Here is a 27,907-nt window from a genome sequence, read left to right as displayed (position 1 = left end):
AATCCAGGATGGATGGATCATCCTAATTTTAATTATGCAGTAAGGCCACCAGGATTTTCACATCAGTCACAATATCAACCTAGACCTCAACTTTCACAGCAACAACCTGCTCCTAAATCAGGTATGTCACTTGAGGATATTGTGAAATCTTTGGCTACTAACACTCAACAATTTCAACAGGAGACGAAAACTAGCATTCATAATTTGGAGAATCAAATGAGCCAGTTAGCTTCCACAGTCAATAGATTGGAATCCCAATTATCTGGAAAGCTACCTTCGCAGACAATTGTCAACCCCAAGCAAAATGCTAGTGCCATCACATTAAGAAGTGGCAAAGAGTTGCCTGAGCCGAGCAAGAAAATTTCTGAACAAGCAATCGAGGAAGAGCTCGAAAAAGAGGGGAATGTGTCTCAACCTAGAGCCTTGGAACAACCAGATTTTGGAGAAAAATCAACACAAGTGGTTACACCTCCGCCTCCATTTCCTAGTCGACTGGCAAAGTCCAAAAAGCAAGAGCACGAACAGGAGATTTTGGACACTTTTCGAAAAGTTGAGGTAAATATCCCTCTTTTAGATGCAATTAAGCAAATTCCTAGATATGCTAAATTTTTGAAGGAATTATGCACTGGTAAGAAAAAGTTGAAAGGAAACGAGAAAGTGCATATGGGAGAAAATGTTTCGGCAGTTTTGCAGAAAAAATTGCCTCCTAAATGCAAGGACCCAGGTATGTTTACTGTCCCTTGCAAAATAGGTAATATTAAAATTGAAAAAGCTATGTTGGATTTGGGTGCTTCGATAAATGTTATGCCTCGTTCTATTTATAATTTGATGAACATTAGGCCTTTAAAAGAGACGGGCGTAATAATTCAACTGGCTGATCGATCAAATGCCTATCCTGATGGAGTTTTGGAGGATATTTTAGTGCAAATTGATAATTTGATTTTTCCTGCAGATTTTTATGTGCTTGATATGGAGGATGATAATTCTAATTCATCTCCAATACTGTTAGGGAGACCATTTTTGAAAACTGCTAGAACAAAAATTGATGTTTTCACTGGCACATTGACTATGGAATTTGATGGTGATGTTATTAAATTTAGTATTTATGATGCCATGAAATATCCTGGTGAATCTCATTCAGTTTTTGTTATAGATGTAATTGATTCTTTGGCGCAGCAAAATTTTGAATTTAATAATGATGATGCGTTGAAGGTTGCTATTTCTACTGGTCTCTGTCAGGAAAATTTGCAAAAGATAAAAGGGAAGTTTGTTTTTCCTTTTGAATTGCAGGAAGTTATTTTTGAATTGAATTCTCTTTATCCAGAATTTTCCAATGTGTCTTACTTGGAATTACCTCTGTCTCATTCGCAGCTTTTGTCATCTATTGTGCAAGCCCCGAAGGTGGAATTAAAGCAGTTACCGGATAATTTAAAGTATGCATTCTTGGGAGATGGAGATACACTCCCAGTAATAATTTCTAGTAAATTGACTGCTTTAGAGGAAGAAAAACTAATTCGGGTGTTAAAGGACCACAAGGAGGCAATAGGATGGACAGTGGCTGACATAAAAGGATTAAGTCCAGCCACTTGTATGCATCGCATCTTGTTAGAAGATGGTGCTAAGCCTTCGAGAGAGGCTCAAAGGAGATTGAACCCACCAATGATGGAGGTAGTGAAGAAAGAAGTTTTAAAACTTCTTGACACAGGTATAATCTATCCCATTTCAGATAGTAAGTGGGTAAGTTCTGTTCAAGTAGTTCCTAAAAAGACAGGAATTACTGTTATTGAAAATCCTAAAGGTGAGTTAGTGCCCACTCGAGTTCAAAATGGGTGGAGAGTTTGTACCGATTTTAGAAAATTAAATGCATTAACTCGTAAAGATCATTTTCCATTGCCTTTTATTGATCAGATGTTGGAAAGGTTGGCAGGAAAATCTCATTATTGCTGTCTTGATGGTTTTTCAGGTTTTCTACAAATTCCAGTGGCGCCTGAAGATCAAGAGAAAACCACATTTACTTGCCCTTTTGGTACATTTGCCTATAGACGAATGCCTTTTGGTCTTTGTAATGCGCCTGCTACATTCCAAAGGTGTATGGTTAGTATATTTTCTGATTATGTGGAGAATATCATAGAAGTGTTTATGGATGATTTTACTGTCTATGGTAATTCTTTTGATGAATGTTTAACTAACCTCATAAAAATTCTTAAAAGGTGCATTGAGACTAATCTTGTTTTAAATTATGAGAAATGCCATTTTATGGTGGACCAAGGCATAATTTTAGGCCATGTGGTATCTGCAAAAGGAATTGAGGTAGATAAGGCTAAGGTAGAAATTATCAAATGTTTACCTTACCCTGCAAGTGTGCGGGAAGTTCGCTCTTTTCTTGGCCATGCAGGTTTTTATAGGCGTTTCATCAAAGATTTTTCAAAGATATCCCATCCTCTATGCAAATTACTTCAAAAGGATGTGGTATTTCATTTTGATGATAATTGCAAGAGTGCATTTGACACGCTCAAGGGATCATTGACTTCAGCACCAGTGGTTCGACCACCAAACTGGAGTCTTCCTTTCGAGATAATGTGTGATGCCAGCAATTTTGCTGTTGGTGCAGTACTTGGCCAGAAGGAGGGCAGAGCTTCTTATGTAATTTATTATGCCTCGAGGACCTTGGATGGTGCCCAGTGCAATTATTCGACTACGGAAAAGGAGCTTTTAGCTATTGTTTTTGCTTTAGAAAAATTCCGTTCTTATTTACTTGGCACTAAAGTCATTATTTATTCTGACCATGCAGCTTTGAAATATTTGCTCAACAAGAAAGAGGCCAAACCACGACTTATAAGGTGGATTCTCCTACTCCAAGAATTTAATTTGGAAATTAAAGACAAAAGGGGTGCCGAAAATATGGTTGCTGATCATCTCAGTCGTTTGATCAATAGTGAAGGACCTGCTCCCTTGAAGGATAATTTTCCAGATGAGCATCTTTTTGTAGTTCAAAAGACAACTCCCTGGTATGCTGATTTAGTGAATTATCTGGTTACTAGAACGCTACCTAATGATTTGTCTAGAGCTCAAAAGGAAAAAATTAAAAGTGATGTTAAATATTATGTGTGGGACGAACCATACTTGTGGAAATATTGTTCTGATCAAATTATTCGCAGGTGTGTGTCTACAGAAGAGGTTCCATCAATTTTATCTTTCTGTCACTCATATGCGTGTGGTGGACATTTTGGCCCTAAGCGAACTGCAAGAAAGGTTTTAGAGTGTGGTTTATTTTGGCCAACTTTGTTTAGTGATGCATACTTATTTTGTAAATCATGTGCAAATTGTCAAAAGACAGGTAATTTAAGCCATAGAGATCAAATGCCTCTTACTCCTATATTGGTTTGTGAAATTTTCGATATATGGGGTATAGATTTTATGGGTCCATTTCCTTCCTCTTTTGGTAATATGTATATATTACTTGCAGTTGATTATGTCTCAAAGTGGATAGAGGCTAAGGCAACTAGGACTGACAATGCTAAGGTTGTAGTTGATTTTATTAAATCTCATATTTTTGTCAGGTATGGCACGCCAAGAGCAATTATCAGTGACCGAGGGACACACTTCTGCAATCGAGTAATGGAAGCATTGTTGAAGAAATATGGCGTCACTCACCGGGTTTCTACGTCCTATCATCCGCAGACTAGTGGTCAAGCAGAAATCTCCAATAAAGAAATCAAGTCGATACTTGAAAAGACGGTGAATCCCAATAGAAAGGATTGGAGTTTGCGCTTAGATGATGCACTTTGGGCTTACCGTACAGCTTTTAAGACCCCCATAGGTATGTCTCCTTACCGATTAATTTTTGGCAAACCTTGTCATCTACCTGTGGAATTGGAACATAGGGCATATTGGGCAGTTAAAAATTATAATATGCGGATGGATGAATCTGGAGAACACAGGAAGTTGCAATTGCAAGAGTTGGAGGAAATCCGAAATGATGCATATGAGAGTTCTTGCATTTATAAGGAGAAGACAAAAGCATTTCATGATAAAGCAATTTCAAGGAAAATTTTTTGTATTGGTCAAAAAGTACTTCTTTTTCACTCTAGACTTAAACTTTTTCCTGGTAAATTGCGTTCTCGTTGGATTGGACCTTTTATTGTGACTAATGTGTTTCCTCATGGTGCAGTAGAAATTCAAAGTCTTCACACTGACAAGATTTTTAAGGTTAATGGTCATCGTCTCAAACCTTTTTATGAAGGATTTCAAGTTAATAATGTTGAGGAGGTGACCCTTGCAGTGCCTGAACTCTCTGATTGAAGCATTATTTTGTCTAGCCAAAGACTTTAAAGAAAGGCGCTTTTGGGAGGCAACCCAATTGTTCATTTTAATTGTTTGTTCAATTCCGTGTGGTAGTTTAGAGGTGTTCTCCTTGAATTCGACTAATTTTGGGTTTCAGTTTTCGTTTTTGCCGATTTATAGGTGCCCTTCAGTTTTGACGTGCCCGCGTGATGACGTGCAGGAAGCTCACAATGAGAATCGTCCGAAAGCCACAGTGAAACGCGACTAGAAAACGCGAGTTGAAGGCGCGTTTTCAATCGCGTTTTCACTCCTGCGAGATTTGTGCACAAAACGCGACTTATAAAACGCGAGTTGAAGGCGCGTTTTCAATCGCGTTTTCACTCCTGCGAGATTTGTGCACAAAACGCGACTTATAAAACGCGAGTTGAAGGCGCGTTTTCAATCGCGTTTTCATTCCTGCAAGATTTGTGAAGGAAACGCGACTTATAAAACGCGAGTTGAAGGCGCGTTTTCAATCGCGTTTTATGTGTCCCAACAAAGGCTTCAGAAACGCGATTTCAGCTCATTTCTTCCTCTCTTCTTAGTTTTCCAGGTTCAGACTTTGGAGGCTCGCATGGTCAACGTCGATGCCAATGTCGCCGGCATGGCACATGATTTGGCGCAGTCTCTGTTTCTTACAGGCTTTGCACCTCCGTTTCCACCTCGCCCTTCACTATGCCCCGATTTCAGGGAAGTGTGGTTGCTTTCCCTCTCACTTTTGCTTCACTTTTGCTTTTTATTTGTCACATTGAGGACAATGTAGGATTTAGGTGTGGGGGGAGCAGTTATGGTGCTAGTGTCTTTCATTCATTTTCTTTTTCTTCTTTTTAGTGATTAGCTCGTATGTGATGCCAAGTTTGATGTTGGATTGTTGCCTTTATTTCTGCTATTGCCAAGTTTTAATAATAAAAGGGTACCAAGTTAATGTGGTTGAATCCAAAAACATCTCTTTGGTGAATATCAATGATTGTTTTACTCTTATAATTTTTGGTTAACTTTCCTAGGCATAGGGAATGATTATTGGCATTTTCGTGTGAATTGGTCCGGTTATTAACTTTAGTTCTCCATGTTTGAAAATGAGGCTAGCTGATGCAAGTTTTCTTTTGGTTTTTGTGTTATATTGAGTTTTTGTGATTTTTAACTATGAATAAACTTGACTGTACTCCGCTATTAGTTACTACTGAGTAACCGGGGATCTGCACCTAAAAGTGTTGATTCTCGCGTCAAAAGGTAGTAACTTCTATGAGTACGTGGTCACGTGGCGATAGAAGCTGAGTAACCGGGCTCCTTCATCTGGCCAATGTTGGAGTTCGCGTCAAAAGGCTCAAATGGCTAGCGACTAAGTCTTTTGTTACTATTGAAAGAAAAAAAAAAGGAGAGAAAAGTAGAAAAAATGTGAAAAAAAGTTGAAGGTTGTGTTAGTGTGTAATAAAAGTCAGCTTGCCGAATTATGGATTTAATGTTGAGATTTTGGTTAATAGTTGGACCATTTGCTGATAACTGTTGTGTGTCATTCCTTTTTCTTAGATTAGTTAACCTGGAATTAGAGGCATTTGTGGTTTAGAAGCTAACCGGAGTGATGTTTCTTGGACTTGACCATTGATGCTTGAATATTATTTTTCTTGGTATCTTGGCAATTTGTTGGATAGAGCAATAGCCACTATCAAATATTGGTGTTTGTTTCTTGTTCTCATGCTTGAGGACAAGCATGGTTTAGGTGTGGGGGGAATTGATAGGGTGTTAATTGTTGGTATTTTAATTATTAATTTTCCCTTCTATCCCTGACAAATATTGTGTTAATTGCTGATATTTACTCATATTTGGTATCGGGACTTAATTTCAGGAATGAAGCAGAAAACTACCAAAAAGGAGGGACTTTATGGAGAATATGGAGACTTCTAAGGGCTTCAATCCTTAGGCCTTGGATTGGTGGGGACCACAAAGCTATAAGTCATTTGGGCTCTTAAAAGAAAGCAACGTAGAGAGACTTGGAAGAAGGAGTAATTTTGGAGACTTTGTCCACATGTGTGGGGACCACCGGAGATAGCTTTTAGTCATCTTACTTTTGGCTTTTTAAGGGGAGGACGTACAGAAGCAAGGGGGGACCTCTAGTTTAGCTTTTTAGTTTAGTTCTAGTTTCCTTTCTCTGGACTGGCCTCTGACACACGCCAGGTGTTCGACAATATTCCCCAACGGGAAAAACATCTTTTATTCCTTGCTTTCTAGTAAAAACGCAATGCCTTTGCAATCCAGTACTTTTGGCTGCAATTCAACTATGAGGAGTGGCTAATTTCTTCATCTAGTCAGAGGTTAAATCGAAGCTTTGGTTCGACAAAACTGTGAGATCGAATTGATTTCCCTACGTTCTTTAATTTGCAAGTGTTTATATATTTCCTGTTCACTTATGCATATGATTATTTCTTGCAATTAAATACTTGATCACTGTTTAATTGTGTGAGTAATTAACAGCCATCTAAGAGTGCTCAATCCGTAATTGTTGGGTAATTTTAGTGCATGTGGCAAGTGATATGATTCAATTGTAGTAGAAACTTTTGAGTCGTTGTTGCGGAAATATATGATATAGCCTAAATAAACCGAGCGTGTGTGTTTGTTGGTTATAATTGGTGGCCAGTCTAATGATTAATGCTGTCAATAGGTTAAATCCTAAGAGCGTGTTTAGGACTGCTTAATTGGCTAGGGCAATAACTACAGAGCTTGTTGTGGTTATCGAATCAGTAAGGTTAGGCAGGTTGTCAGAGCTTGTTGACAACCATAACCAGTTTATTTGTAAATGAAAGATTTTATCTCTGCATCTGTGATCAGTGATTCGAACCATAAGTGGAGATTATACCTTTGACTAGAGATTTTCCTTCCGTCAATTTACTTTATATTTTTAATTTGAGCAATTAAATTAGACAGTTCCATATCAACTTCCCCCATTTTTATTTAATGTTACATTCATTCAAAATAAATTCCCAAGTCCCTGTGGATTCGACCCTGCTCGCTGCTATATTCGAATTTTGTCTTTCACGTAATTAATACACTTTGGTATATCGGATCAAGCAAACTCTGGCACCAGGGTGAAGCTAGTAACCCATTGCACAGCCTAAGTCCCTGCTCCAGTACCATAGTGGACTTAATTCGTGACTTAAGAGTAGGAATTTTATTTTTGCTGGTTTGACACCCAACACCTCCTGAGAATGTTCAACTGTCTAATCTTCCATTGATTAATCCTTGGAGCATTTTAGAAATTTCAGAAGCCGATAGAGCATCAAAAGGAAACTGCAGCGACAGGGTTGCTTGCCAGTTTCAATACTTTTTCCTCTATAAATTAACCGTGCAGGAAGCTGCAGCCTATAGGCACATTTCTGCATCTGTTCAGCTCATCGATTTACGGTTTCCATCCAATTTTGCAGCAGTAGTCTACTATCCTAGAGTTGGAAATGGATGTGAAAGCAAGATTTTGATCATTGGGGGCACTGGAAACATCGGGAAATATTTAGTGGAAGCAAGTGCAAAGGCAGGGCACCCAACGTTTGCACTGGTCTGAGAAAGCACAATTTCAGATCCTAAAAGGGCAGCTATCATAGAGAGTTTCAACAGTTTGGGAGTCATATTTCTTCATGTGTGCTGTTATTGCTTTCTTCGTTGTCTAAATACTGTTTCAATTTTTTTCAAGAAACTATAGAAACTGACATGTATGTATGGACTGAACAGGGAGACCTACACAATCATCAGCAGTTGGTAAATGCAATCAAACAAGTTGACATAGTGATCTCTGCAGTCGGGGGAGATTTGGTAGCTCATCAAGTTAAGATTATTGCAGCAATTAAAGAAGCTGGAAACATCAAAGTAAGCAAAATACAGCGTTACGAATCCTTTCTTGATTTTTATCTTTTGCGTTTATCCCTTTGTGAGTTGTGACTTCCATATTCCTAAAGAAGGAGCTGTATTTGGTTTCAGAGATTTTTACCTTCTGAATTTGGGGTTGATGTGGATCGTGGGCATGCTGTTGAGCCTGCTGCTAGCTTAAGCAGGACCAAGGTTGAGATCCGCAGAGCTATGGAGGCAGAAGGGATACCTTACACTTACTTAATATCTAACGGATTTGCTGGTTACTTGAATTATATCCTCAACAACTTTGGAGACTCTGGTTCTGCAAGTCCTCCCAGAGACAAAATTGTCATTCTTGGTGATGGAAATCCAAAAGGTATCCAAAAGAAGCTTGTCTGCTGCATTTCTTGATTGGTTTAGTATCATGTTTTAGAGTTCATCGTTCTCAATTTTTTCTTCAATTTTATGTTTCGTTGCAGTTGTTTTCACCAAGGAAGAAGACATTGCCGCGTACACCATCAAAGCAGCAGATGACCTAAGGACTCTAAACAAGAGTGTGTACATTACACCCCCTGCCAACACTTTGTCCTACAACGAAATAGTATCATTGTGGGAAAAGAAAATTGGCAAGACCCTCGAAAAGATCTACGTTCCAGGGGACGAAGTTCTTAAGAAAATTCAAGGTCATCTAACAATAAGAAAAAAGTGCACAAGTTGCTAATGTTTAATACAATAGCATCTACTATTATTAACACCTATTCCGCGTTCTAATCAAATTGCTTTCTTCTCTTGTATCTTTCGCAGAGGCTTCAATGCCATTAAAATTGCTCCTGTCTTTGGCATATACATTTTTCGTGAAGGGAGAAATAGCCAACTTTGAGATCAAGGCTTCTTTTGGCATGGAGGCAACGGAGCTCTATCCTGATGTTAAATACACCACACTTGATGAGTACCTCAGCCAGTTTGTATCAAATTAGCTTAGATACTTTCAGATTAGCTCTACCAGATTTTTGCAGCAGTTTCTTGTGTACTACTAGATTTTGTTCTTCTTCCAGATGAGGATTGTCATGAATGTGATTGAAATAAAATATGCCCTTAATTTGTATCCTGTCTTTTGTGTACTTGGGTTGAATTCTTCCAACTTGAAATCATCATCTGGTTGCCTCTGAGCATCCTTTCTTCATACTTACAACTACATAGTCGAGAAAGTTGGATAACGGTGCTAAATTCCGGACAATGTAAGACAAATCATATACTCCTCGTCTCCTTGGTCCTGGCCTAGGATCCGGAATTTCAGAAAATATTGAGATACACAGGCATAGTTCTGCTCATCTGATTAAGCTCTTTTGAGACCTGAGTTTTCAGGAAGTGGACCATTTCTTATCTAAACAGTTGCCTAAGGCCAAATTACTAAGACTTCTATACTAGTGTTTTCACAACAAGCACACAGAAAACAAATTTGTAGCTATCTTGAACTCTACTAACTTCCGAATTTGAGTCAAAAGTCATGTGCTTGTAGATTTGATCTTGATGTTTCTCACCACCCTTGTTCAACAGCTTTCATGAGAGTGGTGTTTCTCCACAGTCGCGATTTGATTTGGATTTCATTGTTTTTATATATAAATTTTGAGATTGTATGTTATATAAAAAGATCAACATGAAACATGTTTGGAGGTTGTAACCTATTTGTTTAGGAATTAAGATTTCATCACCAAAATAAAAAAGAATATGTCATTACTAAGCTATTAAAGTCATGATTAAGCTTGCCATCACCTAGAAAATGATATATAAAAAATAATTTGAGAGCATGTGTATTCGTTTTGTGCTGATTAAAACAACTAAAAATGAGTTTTGAACCCCGATCAAAAAAAAATTGCAAAAGGTGATCCTCATACATTCCCTGTGGTTAAGCACTTTTTAAGATACACTGTTTGTAGATACACATCCTCACGCTTATTCTTGTCATCTACCTCTGTTGGAGTAAATACTACAGCAAAAAACCATGCTCCTTTGGTATACTAGACAACAAAAAATAGTTAAGATGTTTAGTATATACAGTATGGTTGATTCGGAAGTCCTTTGGTACACTAAACAACAAATGATCAAACATCCGAGTTCATCAATTTCCCAAATGCCAACCATGAATATGTGCAATTTCAAAACTGAACTCAAAAAACCTTCCTCACCACGGACCACTGTATGTCACAGGGATGGAGCTATCATAAGGTATTTTCTTTACCCATTCCCTTTCTTTATAGTAACATATTTTTTTTTTAACTAAACTTGTTCTTATTATTTCATGCATATAAGTCATATTACCTATTCTTGCAGACAAATCCCCACCCTCTTCATTTTCTTTGTAGATTTACAGGTAGTTATATCTGTATATTTTTGAGGGATTTGCAGGTAGTTATACATTATAATTTGCATTATCGGTAGAAGCATGCGTATAAACTAAAATACCAGACTTAAACTATTACCAGGTTCTCCAAAGTCATCGGCGGCATCTTTCCTCTCCATACTGCTGCCAAGTTCCTCCTCTGTACTTACTGATATTCTCATCCCTTTAGCTGACATATTCGCATCCAAACACTCAAAGATCTGAAATACTGCAAAGAGTATTTAACCATATAACTGGTCGACATCTCACAGAACATAAATGTGACTTAACTTGAATTAACCTATTTAGCTTTACATACAGAACAAGACATGTAAGAAAATGTACTGCAGTTACCGGTGACAAGATACTAAGCTGATTTTTACACTTTACACCCTCTAGATGCAAGCAGGCTTTCCCATTGAGATAGTTCATATATATAAAATTGTACGAACCGATCAGATCAACCAAACCCCGAAAAAAAATATGACGGTGAAAAATATCATTCATGCTGATTCTGCACAAGTTCGGTTGCATAAGTATATAAAAGCCAAAGGCAATTGTCTTCAAGAACTGCATTTCATTTAACTGCAATTTCTCTGCTAAAAATCGCATCAGACAATTACGTCAGAATTGCTCCCAAACTCGAGTATTCTGCCCCTAGACCATTGTACAATCAATTTCTGATTTATCCTTGTGCTAATTGTCACTCTTTTGAACAAGATTTCATAAATTAATACAGCTATTAAGATGGAACCTAATTAGAAAAAAATTTCTAATGCAAGATGCATTCTTCTAAAATCAAAAGTGCTAAAAGTCAATCAGATTTTGTGCAAATCAATGGAAAAAAAAAACTATAAAGAATAACGACAGATCACCACCAGCTAGACCAGATGCCATTTCTGCGCCAGTTTTCACGAGAAAACTGTTTACCTAGAATAGCCATGCATAAAAAATTCACCAATGAATAACTTTAACTCCTTCATGGATGGCCTTACAAACCTAGGTGTCTGGGTACGTGTCCGGTGGAAGATGAAGAATGTACTGGGCTTCAGCCCCCAGGCACCAGAACATCTTATGGCAGGAACTTGAGGCAATGAACCCCAACATTTCAATTAAAAGCCCTTCCATCAAAGTCAATATATAAGCCCAGGGTCTCAAACAACGACCAAAGTGTCCTCCACTGTCAGTTTACCAAATACTCATAATACGTAAATACCTATAAGCTACTTAAGCACCATAAATTTTAATTCTACTGAAATATGTAGAACTTAAACTTTTAACAAATACCTCAAGATCCTAAAAAGGTTACCCATTCTTCAAAGTTGGTAAACTCAATATTCAGCCAAGTTCCCATGATTATGTAAATCTAATCTTCCCTTAAACTCTTTATTGGTTACATCAGTCGTGAATAGAATGTCCTAAGAAAACATTCAGCACACACAGCTTTTATAAAAACTCCATTAAGTCAAAAGAATAGAATGTCGCAAGCACTAGATGCACACCTTTGCATTCTCCAAGTTAGTTCACTCTTTGCCTCCCTTTTGCAACACATAAAGGTCCAAAAAATAAAAACGATACAGGCTTTGCAGAGGACTTCAAATATAACTGAAACTCATTCATTTCATTCACATGGTAATAAACCTCAGCAATGGTTGGCTTCTGGTGTAAATATATCCAAAAACAATTCCAAAAAGGCGTCTGCCACAAGTTTTTAAGCTAACTCTAAATCATCCACCTATTATTTGGTTCCTTATAGCCCTAGAATAGTGCAAAATCTTATGCTTATACAAGTTCCTTTAAGTATGAACAAAAGACAATTATCCAAAGCTGCTGCAATGAAGAATGCCTTTCTATTGTTGAAAGCAAAAATGATGCTTACATATCTACTACTCAAGAACTCGTGCTACATGACTCACAATCAGCCATATAATACATGCACAGAATATCTGATGTCTCAAATGCCTTACAAAATTGGACTCATGATTTTCTCCTCCAAGAATTATGATCACTTAAGACCATGTCATTCTCTAGAGAAATAAAATCATACCCTTATTTATTTGCTTTTATATTTATAAATTTTTTTCTTACAGTAGAAAATATTGCATATCTTCTATCTATTGTTTTTGTTCTATTTTCAAAGCAAACAATGCAAAGCTTCTGTATTAGTAAGGTGAATTTGTTCTTAGCCGAAATGAGTTAACTTATGTACAAGCTTAAGCTAACTACGTATCCATAAGCCTCTTCAAATTTCAGGAAAATGGTAACTCTTTCATATATATACACTGGAAAGATATGGGTGACAAAGAACTTAACCAGTGTTGCATTTTGGATGAAGAATCATGTCAGTTACTCAAGAAGGCACTGCAGACTTAAATGGAGTCACTTGATTGAATCAAGTGACAAATGACAGAGTGAGCAACACAAGGTGAATAAAACATGTAAACAAGGAATAAACCATACTAATCTGTGACCTAACAATGCACTAATTACAGATAAATGGATGAAGCGGAAGATCAAAAGCAAAAAAGATTCCAGTTACTAGACTCAGATGTTAATAACCTATTGGCAGGATTATTGACATCTTATCCTTCTGTTTGTCTGCCAACTGAAATCTTAATCAAGTTTAGAACCGAAAAATCATAAACGTTTTTCCTAGACTAAGTTCAACAGATGGAAACTGTGTCGACTGCATTATTCTCTCAGTTTTCTCTCAAATGAAGGCTATTAGCATTACACTTCAGTTCCAAACACTTCTCATGTTTAAAACAGTAAACAACTTTAGTTTGTTTGTTTTTCCCCCCTCCTTAATACCTAACACATTTGAACAACACAATATTTCTGTACCTACCTGCTGCATAGCTCCCCACTTCTCCAAACTTCATAAGTTTTACCTATTAGTCGCCATCCCATTCGCTGTTTACTTATGCTTGATAATACAATATCCCTTTGTTTAGAAACCAATTCCATAACACTGCTGCTTTTCATCTTACACCAAAACATTTACAGCTGCAAACACATTATATAGGCAATTCAAGTCCACTACAGTCTTGTTCACTTACAAATATCCCAAGTTACCAAACTTGGCCAGAAATTAAGAATCCCACAAAACCAACTTCAATAAACCAATTCAACAGTCCTGATTCTTAAGTCAGCATGAATTTTCTTTATGTCTAAAATTTCCTTATTTTGACATTGAAAACTGGAAAGAACTAAAACCAGCAGAAGTTATTACCCTTTCAAGAATTGACGTGGCTTCTTTTGTTGCACTCTTTTCCCTCTCCGCATAACAAAGAAAGCATTTTTTTTTTCCAATCACCATATTGCCCATACTAACCCAAATAATGAAATTCAAATTTTTCAAAAACCCGGATGCAAATTCCATAAATAAATGCGAATGAAGTACGAAATAACAAAACAGAAAATTAAAAAAAAATAACTTTCTGCATAGGAGGGGAAGGGAGGCCTTACTGATGGGGCAGGAGATAGGAAGCCGGAGTGGGAATGATTGAGGAGAGAAGAAGGGGCGTTGTTGTCAAAACGATGAATTCTGATCATTCACAGCAGAGTGCTGCTCTCAGGGCTTCAGCTCCTCCTTGGTTTTTAGTTTCACTCTGACTACTTCTTCTGCTCCTCTTTGTGTTGTCCGAAGCATTTCAGCCATTTAAGTTCCAGTATTTATCTCCCCCCTTCCCCGCCCCCCCCCCCGGTGGGTTTCTTCTCATCCGGTGGCGGGGCCAACCCTTCAAATTTGGGTATAAACGAGTTTTTATACTACTCAGCTCTCTCCCACTTAAGCCCTGTTTGTTACGATTTTTTTTAAAACTTTAACTATATTAATCTAAAAAAATTTCTCAAAATTTTTAAACTATACACTTCAAAATATTTAAAAATTTACGCACTTTAAAATTTTTTTAAAAACTTCTACAGTAAATTACAGTAAAATTTTAGATAAATACCCAAAAAACTCACTTGCTAAACAGATTACTAAAAGCATACTACTATTTAATTCTTAAATTTTTCAGTCCTTATAGCCAAATTCTAACCCTAGAATTATTCTAGATATTAGTGAAGGGATAATGCAGTTCCTTACTTAGCATTAGCATAACCGGGAATCTTCACAGTTTATTCTTGGCATGAAGCAATTTTATTTGTTTGGTTGAAGGTAGATTTTAAATCTTTAAAGGGCGCGCGGGGGGGGGGGGGGGAGATGGCGAATGAGTCAAATGACATGACTCAACTCTAGTAAATTTTTTTTCTATTTTTCGTAGTGCACATCTGAATGCACCACACGTGTTTTTATTTATTTACAAGAGTTTGGATTAGTCAAATTTAAAATGATCACATCTCATTCTAATAGATGAAAACATATGTTATTCATCTACATATGTATTGTGAAAAATAGAGAGAGATTTCATTAGAGAGGAGTACAAATGAGATATCTTGAATTCGAAACCTTCTACTTACACTTTTAAAAAAATTCTTAAAGTCACCCGACTGATAAGTTGCAATTTTTGTCATTAAATTTATGAATATTTTCTCCTTGATTTTAGTCAATATTGCATTAATGGATGGACTCTACTTATATTTAGTAATCGGTGATAATTGTAAAGATCTAGAGCAAAAAGAAATTAAAAATGTAATTTTTAATGGAACTTCTATGCAAATTAGTGTGGACCGTCAAAGTTTAACCTTGCATGTTTGGGAAATTTGGGATTTGGCACATGATCTCCAATTTTAAATTGAGGTCGCAATAATCAAAACTTTTGACCGAATGATAGTCTTCTACTTTTATTAGGATACTAATTTATCTATCTTTTACCACATCTTGAAAAAGATTGGTTAATTTTATTAGGATGTAGACTTTGTTTCGGAGTAGTAGTTGTAGCAGAGACAGGGAACGATGCAACAAAACATCATTGTTGTCACTCTTTTCTTTCGTGAAAAAGCCAAATTAACGCGAGACTTTTGCTTTTCTTGTCAGAAGAAATAAGAAACAATGTTTTACTTTTCTTTTCCTGTGGATTTCATCACATATTTGAAGAATGGCCGTGGAAATTACTTCTACTATTTCCCGTGCGATTTCTTCGGTGGAGATGAACTAAGCTTTTCATTCTAATCAAGAAATAACGGAGGATTTGATTCAACTAAAATTATGAGAACAAATTGATTACATTTATTTCTTTTATTTAGTGGTATTTATATGTTCCCTGGTTTAATTTCTTGTGCCTATTATGTTATTTGAATATCAAGGGTCCGGTATTTGAATTAACCTAATAACCTAAAACTAATTAGTGCAGTTAAATCTGTAATTGTTTAATTGCTTTAAACTAGTGATAATTAACATGATTGGATTTATGTTAGAGGAACATATGGGTTATTTAAAATAACTCATAACTCTCGTAGCATGTTATTTGGTTAGAACATGATTTCTCTAATTGTTAAAGCAATTGAAAAATAGAACTCTAAGGTTGTACTTAGGGTTATTTCTTGATTAGAGCAGTGGTTAATGGTCGTACTTTAATCACCAATACAGTAAGAAGAAGTTGATTGCCATCACTTATTTGACAGTTATAACTTGTTTATCAGTGAGTAAATGAAATTATTATTGCATCAGTGATAAATTGAGTGAACCATCTCTGAAGTCATTTCTTGGCTAGAGTTTGTTTATTATTGATTCAATTTCAATTGATTATAATTTAGTCCTTTTACCTGAGTTGTTTAATATTCCCAATTTTATAAAAATTCCCTGTACTCTGGGCTCTAGAAGAAATGAAGTTTTTCTAGTCCGTGTAGATTCGACCTTGCTCACCGCTATATACAAAATTTATATTTTACTCGAGTAAGTATTTATTATTATACAGGCTCGACACATGTCACGACGAAACTCAATTTCCGCAAATCCTGTCTCATGTCCTTGATCACTTTTAATATGTAAAACCATATGCATGGTCCTAATTCAAAATAGTAAGGTATAGCATAGAACAACTCAATGGAAAGCTTATGATTTACCCATTAAAACACTAGGAAATTTTGCAAAAAATTGAAATTAAAAAAAAAACAACAAAACTTTGAACTATATGTTACTAGCTTTACCAAAATTTTTTGGAGCAAGTTTTGTCTAGAAAATTTAGTGTCATTTAATTAATTCAAATGTGCAATTTTTTGTTACCAATGCGTCTAAGCATGTTATTATCTGAATCCATTAATTTTAAGTGCTGAATTGGGTTACCAAATAAGGCCTAATGCTTAACAATTCAACAACTTAACTTCATGGAATTCAAACTTCAAACTTCAGTTTTCAAATTTTAATTTTATCAAACGCACCTCTCTTTTACCCAAATTCTACCAAACAAAATTTTTCTACGTATTACCACCCTCACAATTCACAAAGTCATTTTAATAATTAAATCTATTAACTAATGTCAGTCAGTTTGGACCGTTGTGTGATATCAAAGGTGAAAAAAAAAACCACATGTGTGCACAAAAATAAAACAAAAAAAAGGTGTAGATTTTTCTTTTGGAAAAACGGAGAATTGTAGTTTTAGTCTACATTTTTAGCATATGTGCTAAATTAGTTTCTAATGTTCCGAAAAAAAATAAATTTGGTTCTCAAAGCTTTTGGTAGTAGGTACATTCAACAATGACTAAGGTCAAAATCTAATTACTGTTATTTAACAATTTTGATTTTGTACTTTTGGACCATAATGTTTGAAATTTTAATCATTTCAGTCGCTTAAGTTTTCAATAGTGATATTGAGGGTGTTAGGATAAATAAGATGCGAATTACAAGGCAATTGTCTTAAATGGGTACTTGCATTTCTAATTAAACTTTTTTATTTTTTACTTCATTTATTCATGCCACTAATGTCTCATATACTTCTTCCCTTTGGTATAATTGGTCTCAAATTTGGTTTTATATATGTGATTATTGTTTTATACTATTAGCAATTAACTAATGATTAACCCATAATGACTAAAAGCACTTCATATTAGTATTTATGTTTGCTACTTTTTATAATTACAATTCCTAACTATAACAATTCAAGGCCTATATGCACAGGTCATTAGCATGAATGATAATAAATTTTATATTAATACTAGAATTTTCCTTTTTTATTTTATATATTATGTATATATTGTCATTTGATTGTAACTTATTAAGAAAAAAAGCTCTTTAGTTCAGCAACGTTATTATGTTGATATAAAGCGTTTTTATGAAATTTTAGAGGAATTTAGGATGACATTTGTCATATCTTTAGTTCAATTCACACCTTTTTTTTTTATTTTAAAACCCTTAACTATAACAAGAAACTTAAGAGACTATATTGATTGAAACTTCAAACATTAGGGACTAAAAATGTAAAGTTAAAATCAGAAAATTTAGAGACCATATTTGTTTTGCTGATACATTAGAGACCAGTTGTGTTTCTCCCTTTGGAAAATTTCGAGAAGTAATAATAGAAAGATTTAAAATTCTTAAAGACATAAGTTTTGGCAAATTCACATATTGCTAATATCTAATAAAACACACATAATCAAAATTACCAAATTAACCTATCCAAGTAAGCAAGCCCCTACTCTAATCATCTAATCCCCAAATTCCCTTTCTTACTCATTTTGAGAGGGAAATGAATTAGCACAAAAATATGAGGCAATCCTTCTAGGACTATTAGTAGGGCCGAGTCAGTTTCAACTCGGTTTCGAGAAAAAGTCTAATGAGCCTGACCTTTGATTGAGTTGGATTAAAATTGGATCTAAACATTAGTCCCGAATTAAATGTAAGTAGAGTTTGGATCTTATTAGGGTCAAACACGATATAGGCTAGACACTTTAATATGCATCTATCTATATAATCATATATAATACATTCATATTTTGATATATATATATATATATATATAATTATATATCTAAATATATAATACTAATACTTATGAGTTATTTGTCAACATATATATATAAGGAATATTAAATATATAAAAGAATTTCAAAAGAATTAGAAGGACAAATCTTAGTATGAGCAAATTGAGGACCTTTGAAGATGTATTGACTGTTAATAATGTTTTATTACTATTTTTCATGTATATTGAATTAATTGGACATATGATTGTTGAAAAATTCTTGGTTTTATATACTTTTTAATGAACTGTTACCGGTTCCTATATAGTTTTAATTCTGTGGTTCTGTGGATATTAAATTAGTTTAAAACTTAAAAATTATAGTAATTATATTAAGGAAATTAAGGAGATTTAAGTGAGCTTGAGTTAGTCAGAATTAAACTTATAATCCGAATATTTTGTGAGTCAAGCATGAGTTTCATATTTATCACTTCAAATCTCATAATTCGAAATCCAAAAGTGGTACTAACTATATGAGCCGAATCTGAGTTTGTTAAACCTCACTTCAGATGGCTCAATTGACAGGCCTAAATCCTTCCCTTTTTTATTTAAATGAAATTAAATTTAAACCTATAGTTTAGTACTCGTATTCTTTTGTACCCAAACTGCCTTTTGACCTTTGAAATAAATTACCGAAAATACTACAAGTTACCTTCACCTTGATTAGAATTATGTCAAGTAATCATGAGAGTCAAGTCACATAATCGATTTTGTTGTCTAGGTTCTATTTTTCTTTTTTATTTTTTTATTCTAACTGCAAAAAAGGTTCCTAATCGCAATACTACTATGATTGATCATGGAAGTATATTGTTTGGATTGCATTTTCTGGAAGGGTATATTGTAATACCTTTTTAGATGTGATTTATATGAAGTAAAAAGATCATTGAAAAAATGTATCAAGGGAATATTCCCAAAATATATGAGATTTTTGTCCAGAGAATGGCAATCCCAAAAAGCCAGTATATTGGCATACTACTACAAATTGACTTCTTTTCTACAAATATATTATTTTTATAACTTAAACTATCCCAAAAATAGATCTCTAATCAAATTATTGAATTGTTATGTTCAAACTTGTAACATATATGCTTGTAATAAAACAAGAAAAAAATGAAAAAGTTCAATATTTAAAAGTAGGGTAAAACATAAAAAACTCCCCAGTCGTTAAGCTAACATACAGAAAAGTCCCTTATGATTTCAAATCATATATTTTGACCTCTCATGGTTTGAACTAATTTGAGATAGTAATGGAAATCGTCAAAACTAGCGGAGGTAGATGACAGGTGCCGAACCTGTGCAATAATAAATACCTACTCAAGAAAATTACAAATTTTGTATATAGCGGTGAATAGGGTCGAATCCACAGGGACTGGGAATAATTGTTTCTTCTAGAGTTCAGAGTATGGGGGGTTTTTGATGGGAGGAAAATAAAAATAAAAATAAAACAAACAAAATTCAAAACTAACTCAGAAAACACAATTTACTAAAAATGGCAATTAATAAAAGTTCTACTCAAAAGATCAACTGCTCAGACACGGTTCAATTAAATGTTCATCGATGCAAAGATATTTCATCCATTTATTACTAGGTTGGTTATAGCTATCAACAAGCTCTGACAGCCAATTTTTTCTTACCTTTTCGACAACCAAGGTACGACCGTTGACTACTTTTCTAACCAGAAAGCAACCCTAGGTATGACCATAGGAATTTAATTATCCAGTTGCATTAAAACTAGAAAAATCCAACCCTAATCAATAAACACGCTAAGAGGGTTTTTTTAAATTAAATCATGCGCTTCCCCAACATAAAGCCAATTATGGTGGTTGTCACTAATTATCAACTAAACGAACAATTATAGATTTAATTTAGTTAATGAGACAGTAGGCTATTAAATTAAATTAAATACCCGGCCGTTGATATTCAATTAATAAAATACCCATGAACAATTAATTCAGGAAACGCACGAATAGCAACAAATTGGAAAAAGTAATGAAAGTTTGATTAGATCTCACAGATGTTATGGACCGCGCCTTTGCGTTAACCTTTGGGTAGAGGAGAAATCTAGCCGCTCCTCATCAAATCAATTTTGCGTGGGTTGGTTGATTTCATCCGCACAATCATAAGCGAAATTGGAACGATGGAGTAATGACGAAAGAAAGAAAAGAAAACGTCTTCCTTGTCTCTGCGTTAATGTTCGTACTGAAGCCGAAGTACAATGCAAAAGCCAACGAAAATTGTACAGAGCCAAAGTCAAAGCAAAAAAGTCAAAAACGTGAACGCCAAAAAGCAAGAGAAGAGTCTACAACGTCTGACGGCTAGGGAAAAAGAAAACTAAAACTATCTAATTCCTAATACGTGAATCTGGCTTCTTTTGCCTTTTGTAACCGCCGCCAGCCAAAGCAATTAGGAGCAGGACTTGTTTATGGGTTTTAATCCCACGCATCTGGTCCACGTGGTCCTGGATCCTTAATTGGTTCTCCTGCTGTTACCAAGCTTGAAGGTCCGGCTTTTAGGTATCCTTCTAGAGTTTCTGGTGTGGGCACGTTATGAGATAGAGAGTCTTCTGAAAATTTATCTCGCGAGAGCACTTTTCACACCAACCACCTACACTTTACACAAATATCAAATATGAGCAAAATATCAATTCTTAGCACCATGAAATGCCAAAATTAGGACAGAATAGTAGTGTAAAACGTGCTCAATAATTGCTTTATCAAATCCCCCCATACCTAAACAATGCTTGTCCTCAAGCATTCCAAACTCAGAAGTACAACCAAGAGAGCAGAGGGCATGCAATACTCTACACTAACACAAGCGTCTTAGATCCCTGACAATGTCGCCAAAATTAGAACATACTGGACAGGTGGTAATCCGAAGAATATAAACAGTAATACTCGTCATCTTCACGAAAATGTATGAATACTAGGATGCTCAAATCAATATCAGGGAATGGCATTACCATAGGTTTGCACATTTATCACATCTCCACCACTCAAAGGTGAACTAAATAAACAAATCAAAGGGACTTTAAGAGGGTTGTAATGGGGCTTAGGTAAAAGGTGGGACAAAAAGGTAAGGATAGGGTGTAATGTGTCGAGAGAATGTCCAATATCCACTAGATAACCACAACGCTTTACCTGGGAAATTTCACAAGTAAGGCATTTCCATTTGCTATTCCCACTGTGCCAGTGTCGATTTTTTTTTTTTTTTTTGCAAGCAAGCGGCTCGCAAGGCGTGGGCATGCCTTGTGAGCTAGAGTTTTCTGTTCACCAACTTGTGAGCCAGAGTCTGCTGTTCACCATCTTATTGACAATTTCTCCCCCTTTTTTTTTCTTCTTTTCTTCTTCTCTTTTTTTTTTTTATTTTGGAGAGGATGTCTAGCAAGGCGTGGGCACGCCCTGGAAGACAGAGTCTTCTGCTCACCAGTTTTTTTTTTTTTGTCGATTTCTCCCCTTTTTGTTCTAGATACACAGAAACGGCCCCACACAAATTCTACTCTAACAACACTTGCGACCCTAGATTTATTTGTCTTGCACAAACAATGAATTTCAGACATTCCTTAACGACACAAGGGTGAACAAGAAAGTCTAAAAAGGTTCTAGGTTATCAGACATGGCTAACAAACAAAGGAGGGATAAAAGCTCAAAATGGTTTACTATTGGGAGACAAAATGAAGGCATGGTTTGTAGAAAGTCAAAGAAGATTAAATTCTAAATGCCCTTATCATTTCAAATACATCCAATTCAACAAAATGTGGTCTCGACATGTATAAATAGCAAGTTCTAGAATGCCGATACCATGCATGATACCCACTCAATCAAATAAAAATAGAACAAACAAGAATAATGTGCTCATATAAGGCTCAAAAGCTCCCAAAAGTTTCAAGAATGGGTCAAGTCCAGCGTATTCAACACTCAACAACACTGCTAAGGGAAAACAAAATGCATAACTAGTATATTTACCCACATACCCATGCACTTTGATTGTGTCATTCATCACAGCAACATGCTCCAGCATTAACAAGTATAGAAATAAACAAAAAGCCGACTAACTACAATGTTTTCATTTTTCCCATTTTTTTGTTTTTTGTTTTTTTCTCTTTTTTTTAGAGTAACAAAGCAAAAAGAAATAATGGAAGCCACTCTCCCACACCTAAAACCTACATTGTCCTCAATGTAGAAAAGACAAATGAAGTATTAGGAGAAAAGAAGAGAAACTTTCCTGACCACCGGGAAGGGAAAGCGAGACACTAAGGCGGAGGAGGGTGAGGCGGCTGCGTGCACAAGGTGGTGTGGTGGCGGCGGACGCAAGGTGGAGTGGCGGCGACGGACGCAACACGAACAGGAAGGAGAAGACGTCAATTCCAAAACTTCATTCCTTAGGTGTGACGACCTAGCGTGGGCATGTCAAACTGCCAGCTTCCTGCCACAAAATAACAACCCGCTAAATGACACTAACAATTAACAAAAACTTCAAAAATATAAGAAAACTAAAACAAAAGAAGCCTTGGGTTGCCTCCCAAGCAGCGCCTTTTTTTAATGTCTTTGGCTAGACATCGTTATATTTATTCACGGAGGATAGAATCGTGTAGCTCGTTTCAGTACTTCATCTTTTATGTAATCCTGATAGCCCTCGTAAATAGAGTAATTCTTGAGTCCACGAGTTACGATCTTCCATGGATTAGTAGATGGCGCCAAACAAACAAGTGATGATCTTAAATCTTCACTCACTCCTCCATCACGAGCACTTATTGGTTCGAGATATTTTACCATCGCAACCCTTAACTTATTCCTGTCATGAAATTTAAAATCTTCTCGTATAATAAAATCAATTTCACTAACAGGAATTGAAGAATAAGAGTTAGAAAAATATTGATTAAGAAATGGAGGAGATGTCACGGCATTTGGAGATTGTTCACTAGATTCATTCATTTGAACAATTTGATATTGGGGTCTCATGTCTTGTACTTCAATTTTCTTTTCAACTGCATCTTTAGATCCTTCTTCTTGAGATCCTCGCAGTACCATGTCATTTGTCAGGATAATTGCACTCTTATCTTCCTCATGGTCGATAATAGTCGGTGAGGGCAATTCTTCATAAACTGGAGAAATCAATTTGCTCATTTTAGATGCCCATTCGCGCCTTTCTTCTTTCATCTCTTTACTCATCCTTTGTGTCTCCTGTTGAAGTTGATGTACCTCCTGTTGAATTTGATGTGTTAGTAGCTATTAATTCAACTATTTCTTCAAGAGACATACCTGACATGGATGACGGTTCTTGATACTCTAGCTATTGAAAATCTATTGGCCTTTGTTGATAATTAAAATTGGAATCATCCCACCATCCTTGCTCATACCCGTTTGAATAAGGGTCATACCACGTTTGATATTGAGGTGAAAAATCTCCAAAAGTATCTATTGGAGCACTTAGACCATCTTGAAATGCAGGGCATCTGTCGATTGAATGATTTGAGGCAAAATAAGTTCCACAATTTGCAGCAGCCCATTGATCATTAGAAAAAGCACAAACCTCATAACCCTTTCTAGAAATAAAATCCAGTCTATCACCAAAATACGGAATTTTAGCAGCCATAAACTATATATATATAAAAATAAGAGAAAAAATAAAAAAAAAGAAAAAAATGAATTAAAAAAGAAACAAATTAATCACGCGGGTGACCCGGGTTCGTTCCCCGACAACGGCGCCAAAAATTGACAGGTGCTGAACCTGTGCAATAATAAATACCTACTCAAGAAAATTACAAATTTTGTATATAGCGGTGAGTAGGGTCGAATCCACAGGGATTGGGAATAATTCATTTTTTATAGAGTTCAGAGTATGGGGGGTTTTTGATGGGAGGAAAATAAAAATAAAAATAAAACAAACAAAATTCAAAACTAACTCACAAAGTACAATTTACTAAAAATAGCAATTAATAAAAGTTCTACCTAAAAGATCAACTGCTCAGGCACGGTCCAATTAAATGCTCATCGATGCAAAGATATTTCTTCCATTTATCACTAAGTTGGTTATATCTATCAACAAGCTCTGACAGCCAATTTTTCCTTACCTTTTCGACAGCCAAGGTACGACCGTTGACTGCTTCTCTAACCAGAAAACAACCCTAGGTACGACCATAGGAATTTAATTATCCAGTTGCATTAAAACTAGAAAAACCCAACCCTAATCAATAAACACGCTAAGAGGGTTTATTTAAATTAGATCCTGCGCTTCCCCAACATAAAACCAATTATGGTGGTTGTCACTAATTATCAACTAAACGAACAATTACAAATTCAATTTAGTTAATGAGACAGTAGGCTATTAAATTAAATTAAATACCCGGCCGTTGATATTCAATTAATAAAATACCCATGAACAATTAATTCAGGAAACGCACGAATAGCAACAAATTGGAAAAAGTAATGACAGTTTGATTAGATTTCACAGATGTTATGGACCGCGCCTTCGCGTTAACCTTTGGGTAGAGGAGAAACCTAACCGCTCCTCATCGTATCAATTTTGCGTGAGTTGGTTGATTTCATCCGCACAATCATAAGCGAAATTGGAACGATGGAGTAATGACGAAAGAAAGAAAAGAAAACGTCTTCCTTGTCTCTGTGTTAATGTTCGTACTGAAGCCGAAGTACAGCGCAAAAGCCAACAAAAATTGTACAGAGCCAAAGCCAAAGCAAAAGAGTCAAAAACGTGAAAGCCAAAAAGCAAGAGAAGAGTCTACAACGTCTGACGGCTAGGGAAAAAGAAAACTAAAGCTATCTAATTCCTAATACGTGAATTTGGCTTTCTTTTGCCTTTTGTAGCCGCCGCCAGCCAAAGCAATTAGGTGCAGGACTTGTTTATGGGTTTTAATCCCACGCATCTGGTCCACGTGGTCCTGGGTCCTTAATTGGTTCTCCTGCTGTTACCAAGCTTGAAGGTTTGGCTTTTGGGTATCCTTCTAGAGTTTCTGGCGTGGGCACGCCATGAGATAGAGAGTCTTCTGAAAATTTGTCTCGCGAGAGCACTTTTCACACCAACCACCTACACTTTACACAAATATCAAATATGAGCAAAATATCAATTCTTAGCACCATGAAATGCCAAAATTAGGACAGAATAGTAGTGTAAAACGTGCTCAATAATTGCTTTATCAGTAGACGAAACGACACAATTACCCTAATGTATATAAGCAATAAAAGACTTTCTAACAACCATCCTATTAAGCAAACTCACGGAAAAGCTCCCTGTGATTAAACCAATCAGTGGGAAAAACCCCCCATGGTTACATGTAATTTTGATTTATTTATTTTGTGCATAGGAATAAGATAAGCTGTATTTGGAAGTTTCTAGTTATTTATTTATGTATAGAAATAAGATGAGTTTTATTTGAGAATTTTCGTTTATTTATTTTATATATAGAAATAAAGATGAGTTATATTGGGAGTTTTTTTGAAAATTTTATGAGTTCTAAGGTGTTTAATAGGTATATCAACTAAAAATTCGAACTTAAAAAATTATTTTTCATGTCAAGCAACCTCAAACTCATTAATTCAAATGATTTTTGCCGATTTTCACATTAATTCAAACCATGAGATTTGGATTGTATGATTTGAAACTATAAGGGTTTTTTTTGTAGGTTTGATTAATCATGGTGGGGGAAGGGGAGGGGGGCTTTTCTATATTATAACTCTAGGAGTATAATATGAATATCAATTGAAAATTTATTTATTTCCAGTATAAATACTCACAAAAGAAGCGCGTGTATTTCAAACCCGTTAATTCAAACGATTTCCATCACTTTTTTAAATTAGTTCAAACCATAAGTTACCGGAGTGTATGCTTAGAAACTACAGGGGGTATGTTCACTTAACCTTAAGGGGCTTTTCTATATTTTATCCAATTGTTAATGGCGTAATTTGATCAACCCAAATTTAGCAGAACGGATGGTTCGCCAGCCAGCCTGCCACTGCCACCTGATATCCAATCCTTTTCCACATAGGAAATCATAATCCTAATCCTTCCTTATTTTGGCAATAATCCTTCTCCTCTTAGGAATTGGAGCAATTTCTCCAATGCCTATAAAAACACAGTCACTATTCTTCTAACTTCCTCACAGAAGAGAAACTCCTTCATCGTTTTCATTGAAGAAATTGTTAAAAAATTTCCTCCCACGCCCCCTTCCACAACCATGGTTTTTCAGCTTCCCCCAACCGTTTCCAGCGACCACAACCCTGTTTTGCAGCCGAACGAATGTTCATTTACTTTGTTCCAAACTATCGCAGCTCCTGCCTCCGTCGTTTGGGCTCTGGTTTCCGACTTTGAAAATCCTCAACGCTACAAGCCGTTCGTGAGATCCTGTAGAATCATAGATGGCCAGGCGAACCAAGTCGGATGCTTACGCCGTGTGGATGTCGCGTCAGGACTTCCAGCCTCCTATAGCATCGAGCGGCTGGAGATTCTTGATCATGATCAGCGCATCTTCGGGTTCAGCATTGTCAGCGGCGACCACCGGTTGTCGAACTATCGCTCGATCATGAGCCTACACCCCAATGGCGGCGATGAGACGGTGGTTGTGGAGACGTACGTGATTGATGCGGCCGAGGCCAACACGAAAGAAGAGACGTGTGCCTTTGTGGATACGATCGTGAAACTGAACTTGAGGACCCTTTCCAGAGTTGCTGAGGATTTGGCGGGCAAAGCGCAACAACAGGTTTGAAAATTTCAATTTGTTTCGCTGGTTTTTTTGTTTATTAGCTAGGAAGAGAATTAGAAATTTCAAAAAACAATGAAAAAACAAAAAAGACAAAAAAAAAATAAAAAAAGATTTTGGTTTCCTCTTTTTTTTTCCCTTTTTTATTTGCTAAAAAAACATTGAAAAAAATCAAAAAATCCAAAAAAGCAAAAAAGATTTTGGCTTCTTTTTTTTCGTTTACTTTTCTTTGGTAGGAAAAGAATTTTCAAAAAAAATTGAAAAATCAAAAAAGTGAAAAAAGATTTTCGTTTCTTTTTTTTTCTTTTTATTAGCAAGCAAAGAACAAAAAACATTGAAAAAAAAGACCAAAAAAAATCCAAAAAGCCAAAAAAGCACAAAACTATTTTGGCTTCTTTTTTTTTGTTTACTTTTCTTTGGTAGAAAAGAAATTTTAAAAAAAATTGAAAAATAAAAAGTGAAAAAGATTTTCGTTTCTTTTTTTCTTTTTTATTTGCAAGCAAAAAACAAAAAACATTGACAAAAACAAAAAAATCCAAAAAAGCCCAAAAATATTTTGGTTTCTTTTTTTTTTGGTTTACTTTTTTTAGTAGAAAAAGCATTTTTAAAAAAATTGAAAAATAAAAAAAGTGAAAAAAGATTTTTGTTTCCTTTTTTTCTTTTTTATTTGCAAGCAAAAAACAAAAAACTTTGACAAAAACAAAAAAAATAAAAAAATCCATAAATCCAAAAAAGTACAAAAATATTTTGCTTTCTTTTTTC

The 27,907-nt window shown here is 35.5% G+C and overlaps 2 protein-coding genes and 1 pseudogene across 2 annotated transcripts; 2 read left to right on the top strand and 1 right to left on the bottom strand.

The window, feature by feature from the left end:
- The first annotated feature begins 4,897 nt into the window (after positions 1–4,897).
- LOC113752238 lies at positions 4,898–9,265 on the top strand (annotated as a pseudogene).
- A 781-nt stretch (positions 9,266–10,046) lies between these two features.
- Positions 10,047–14,223, bottom strand: LOC113752237. Its single transcript, XM_027296360.1, has 4 exons — positions 14,006–14,223; positions 10,638–10,758; positions 10,251–10,352; positions 10,047–10,144 (listed from the first exon to the last, which is right to left on the bottom strand). The coding sequence occupies exons 1-4, from the start codon at positions 14,090–14,092 to the stop codon at positions 10,047–10,049; spliced, it is 408 nt and encodes a 135-aa protein (XP_027152161.1). The 5' UTR covers positions 14,093–14,223.
- Positions 14,224–26,623: 12,400 nt separating this feature from the next.
- Positions 26,624–27,151, top strand: LOC113752236 (abscisic acid receptor PYL4-like). Its single transcript, XM_027296359.1, has one exon. The coding sequence runs from the start codon at positions 26,624–26,626 to the stop codon at positions 27,149–27,151; it is 528 nt and encodes a 175-aa protein (XP_027152160.1).
- The last annotated feature ends 756 nt before the right edge of the window (positions 27,152–27,907 follow it).

Source organism: Coffea eugenioides, chromosome 11 (assembly GCF_003713205.1).
Source record: "Coffea eugenioides isolate CCC68of chromosome 11, Ceug_1.0, whole genome shotgun sequence".
Taxonomy (NCBI): domain Eukaryota; kingdom Viridiplantae; phylum Streptophyta; class Magnoliopsida; order Gentianales; family Rubiaceae; genus Coffea; species Coffea eugenioides.
Note: the sequence above shows the minus strand (reverse complement) of the source record. Positions and strands in the feature narration are given on the sequence as shown.

What these genes read in the sequence shown, in the direction of transcription:
- LOC113752236 (XM_027296359.1), top strand. Translation starts at nt 26,624, where the DNA reads ATGGTTTTTCAGCTTCCCCCAACCGTTTCCAGCGACCACAACCCTGTT.
- LOC113752237 (XM_027296360.1), bottom strand. Translation starts at nt 14,092, where the DNA reads ATGATCAGAATTCATCGTTTTGACAACAACGCCCCTTCTTCTCTCCTC. An exon ending in CGATGACTTTGGAGAACCTG is followed by an intron (nt 10,353 to 10,637) that starts GTAATAGTTTAA and finishes TGTGACATACAG; the next exon opens with TGGTCCGTGGTGAGGAAGGT. An exon ending in CGGATGTTTGATCATTTGTT is followed by an intron (nt 10,145 to 10,250) that starts GTTTAGTGTACC and finishes TTTTTGCTGTAG; the next exon opens with TATTTACTCCAACAGAGGTA.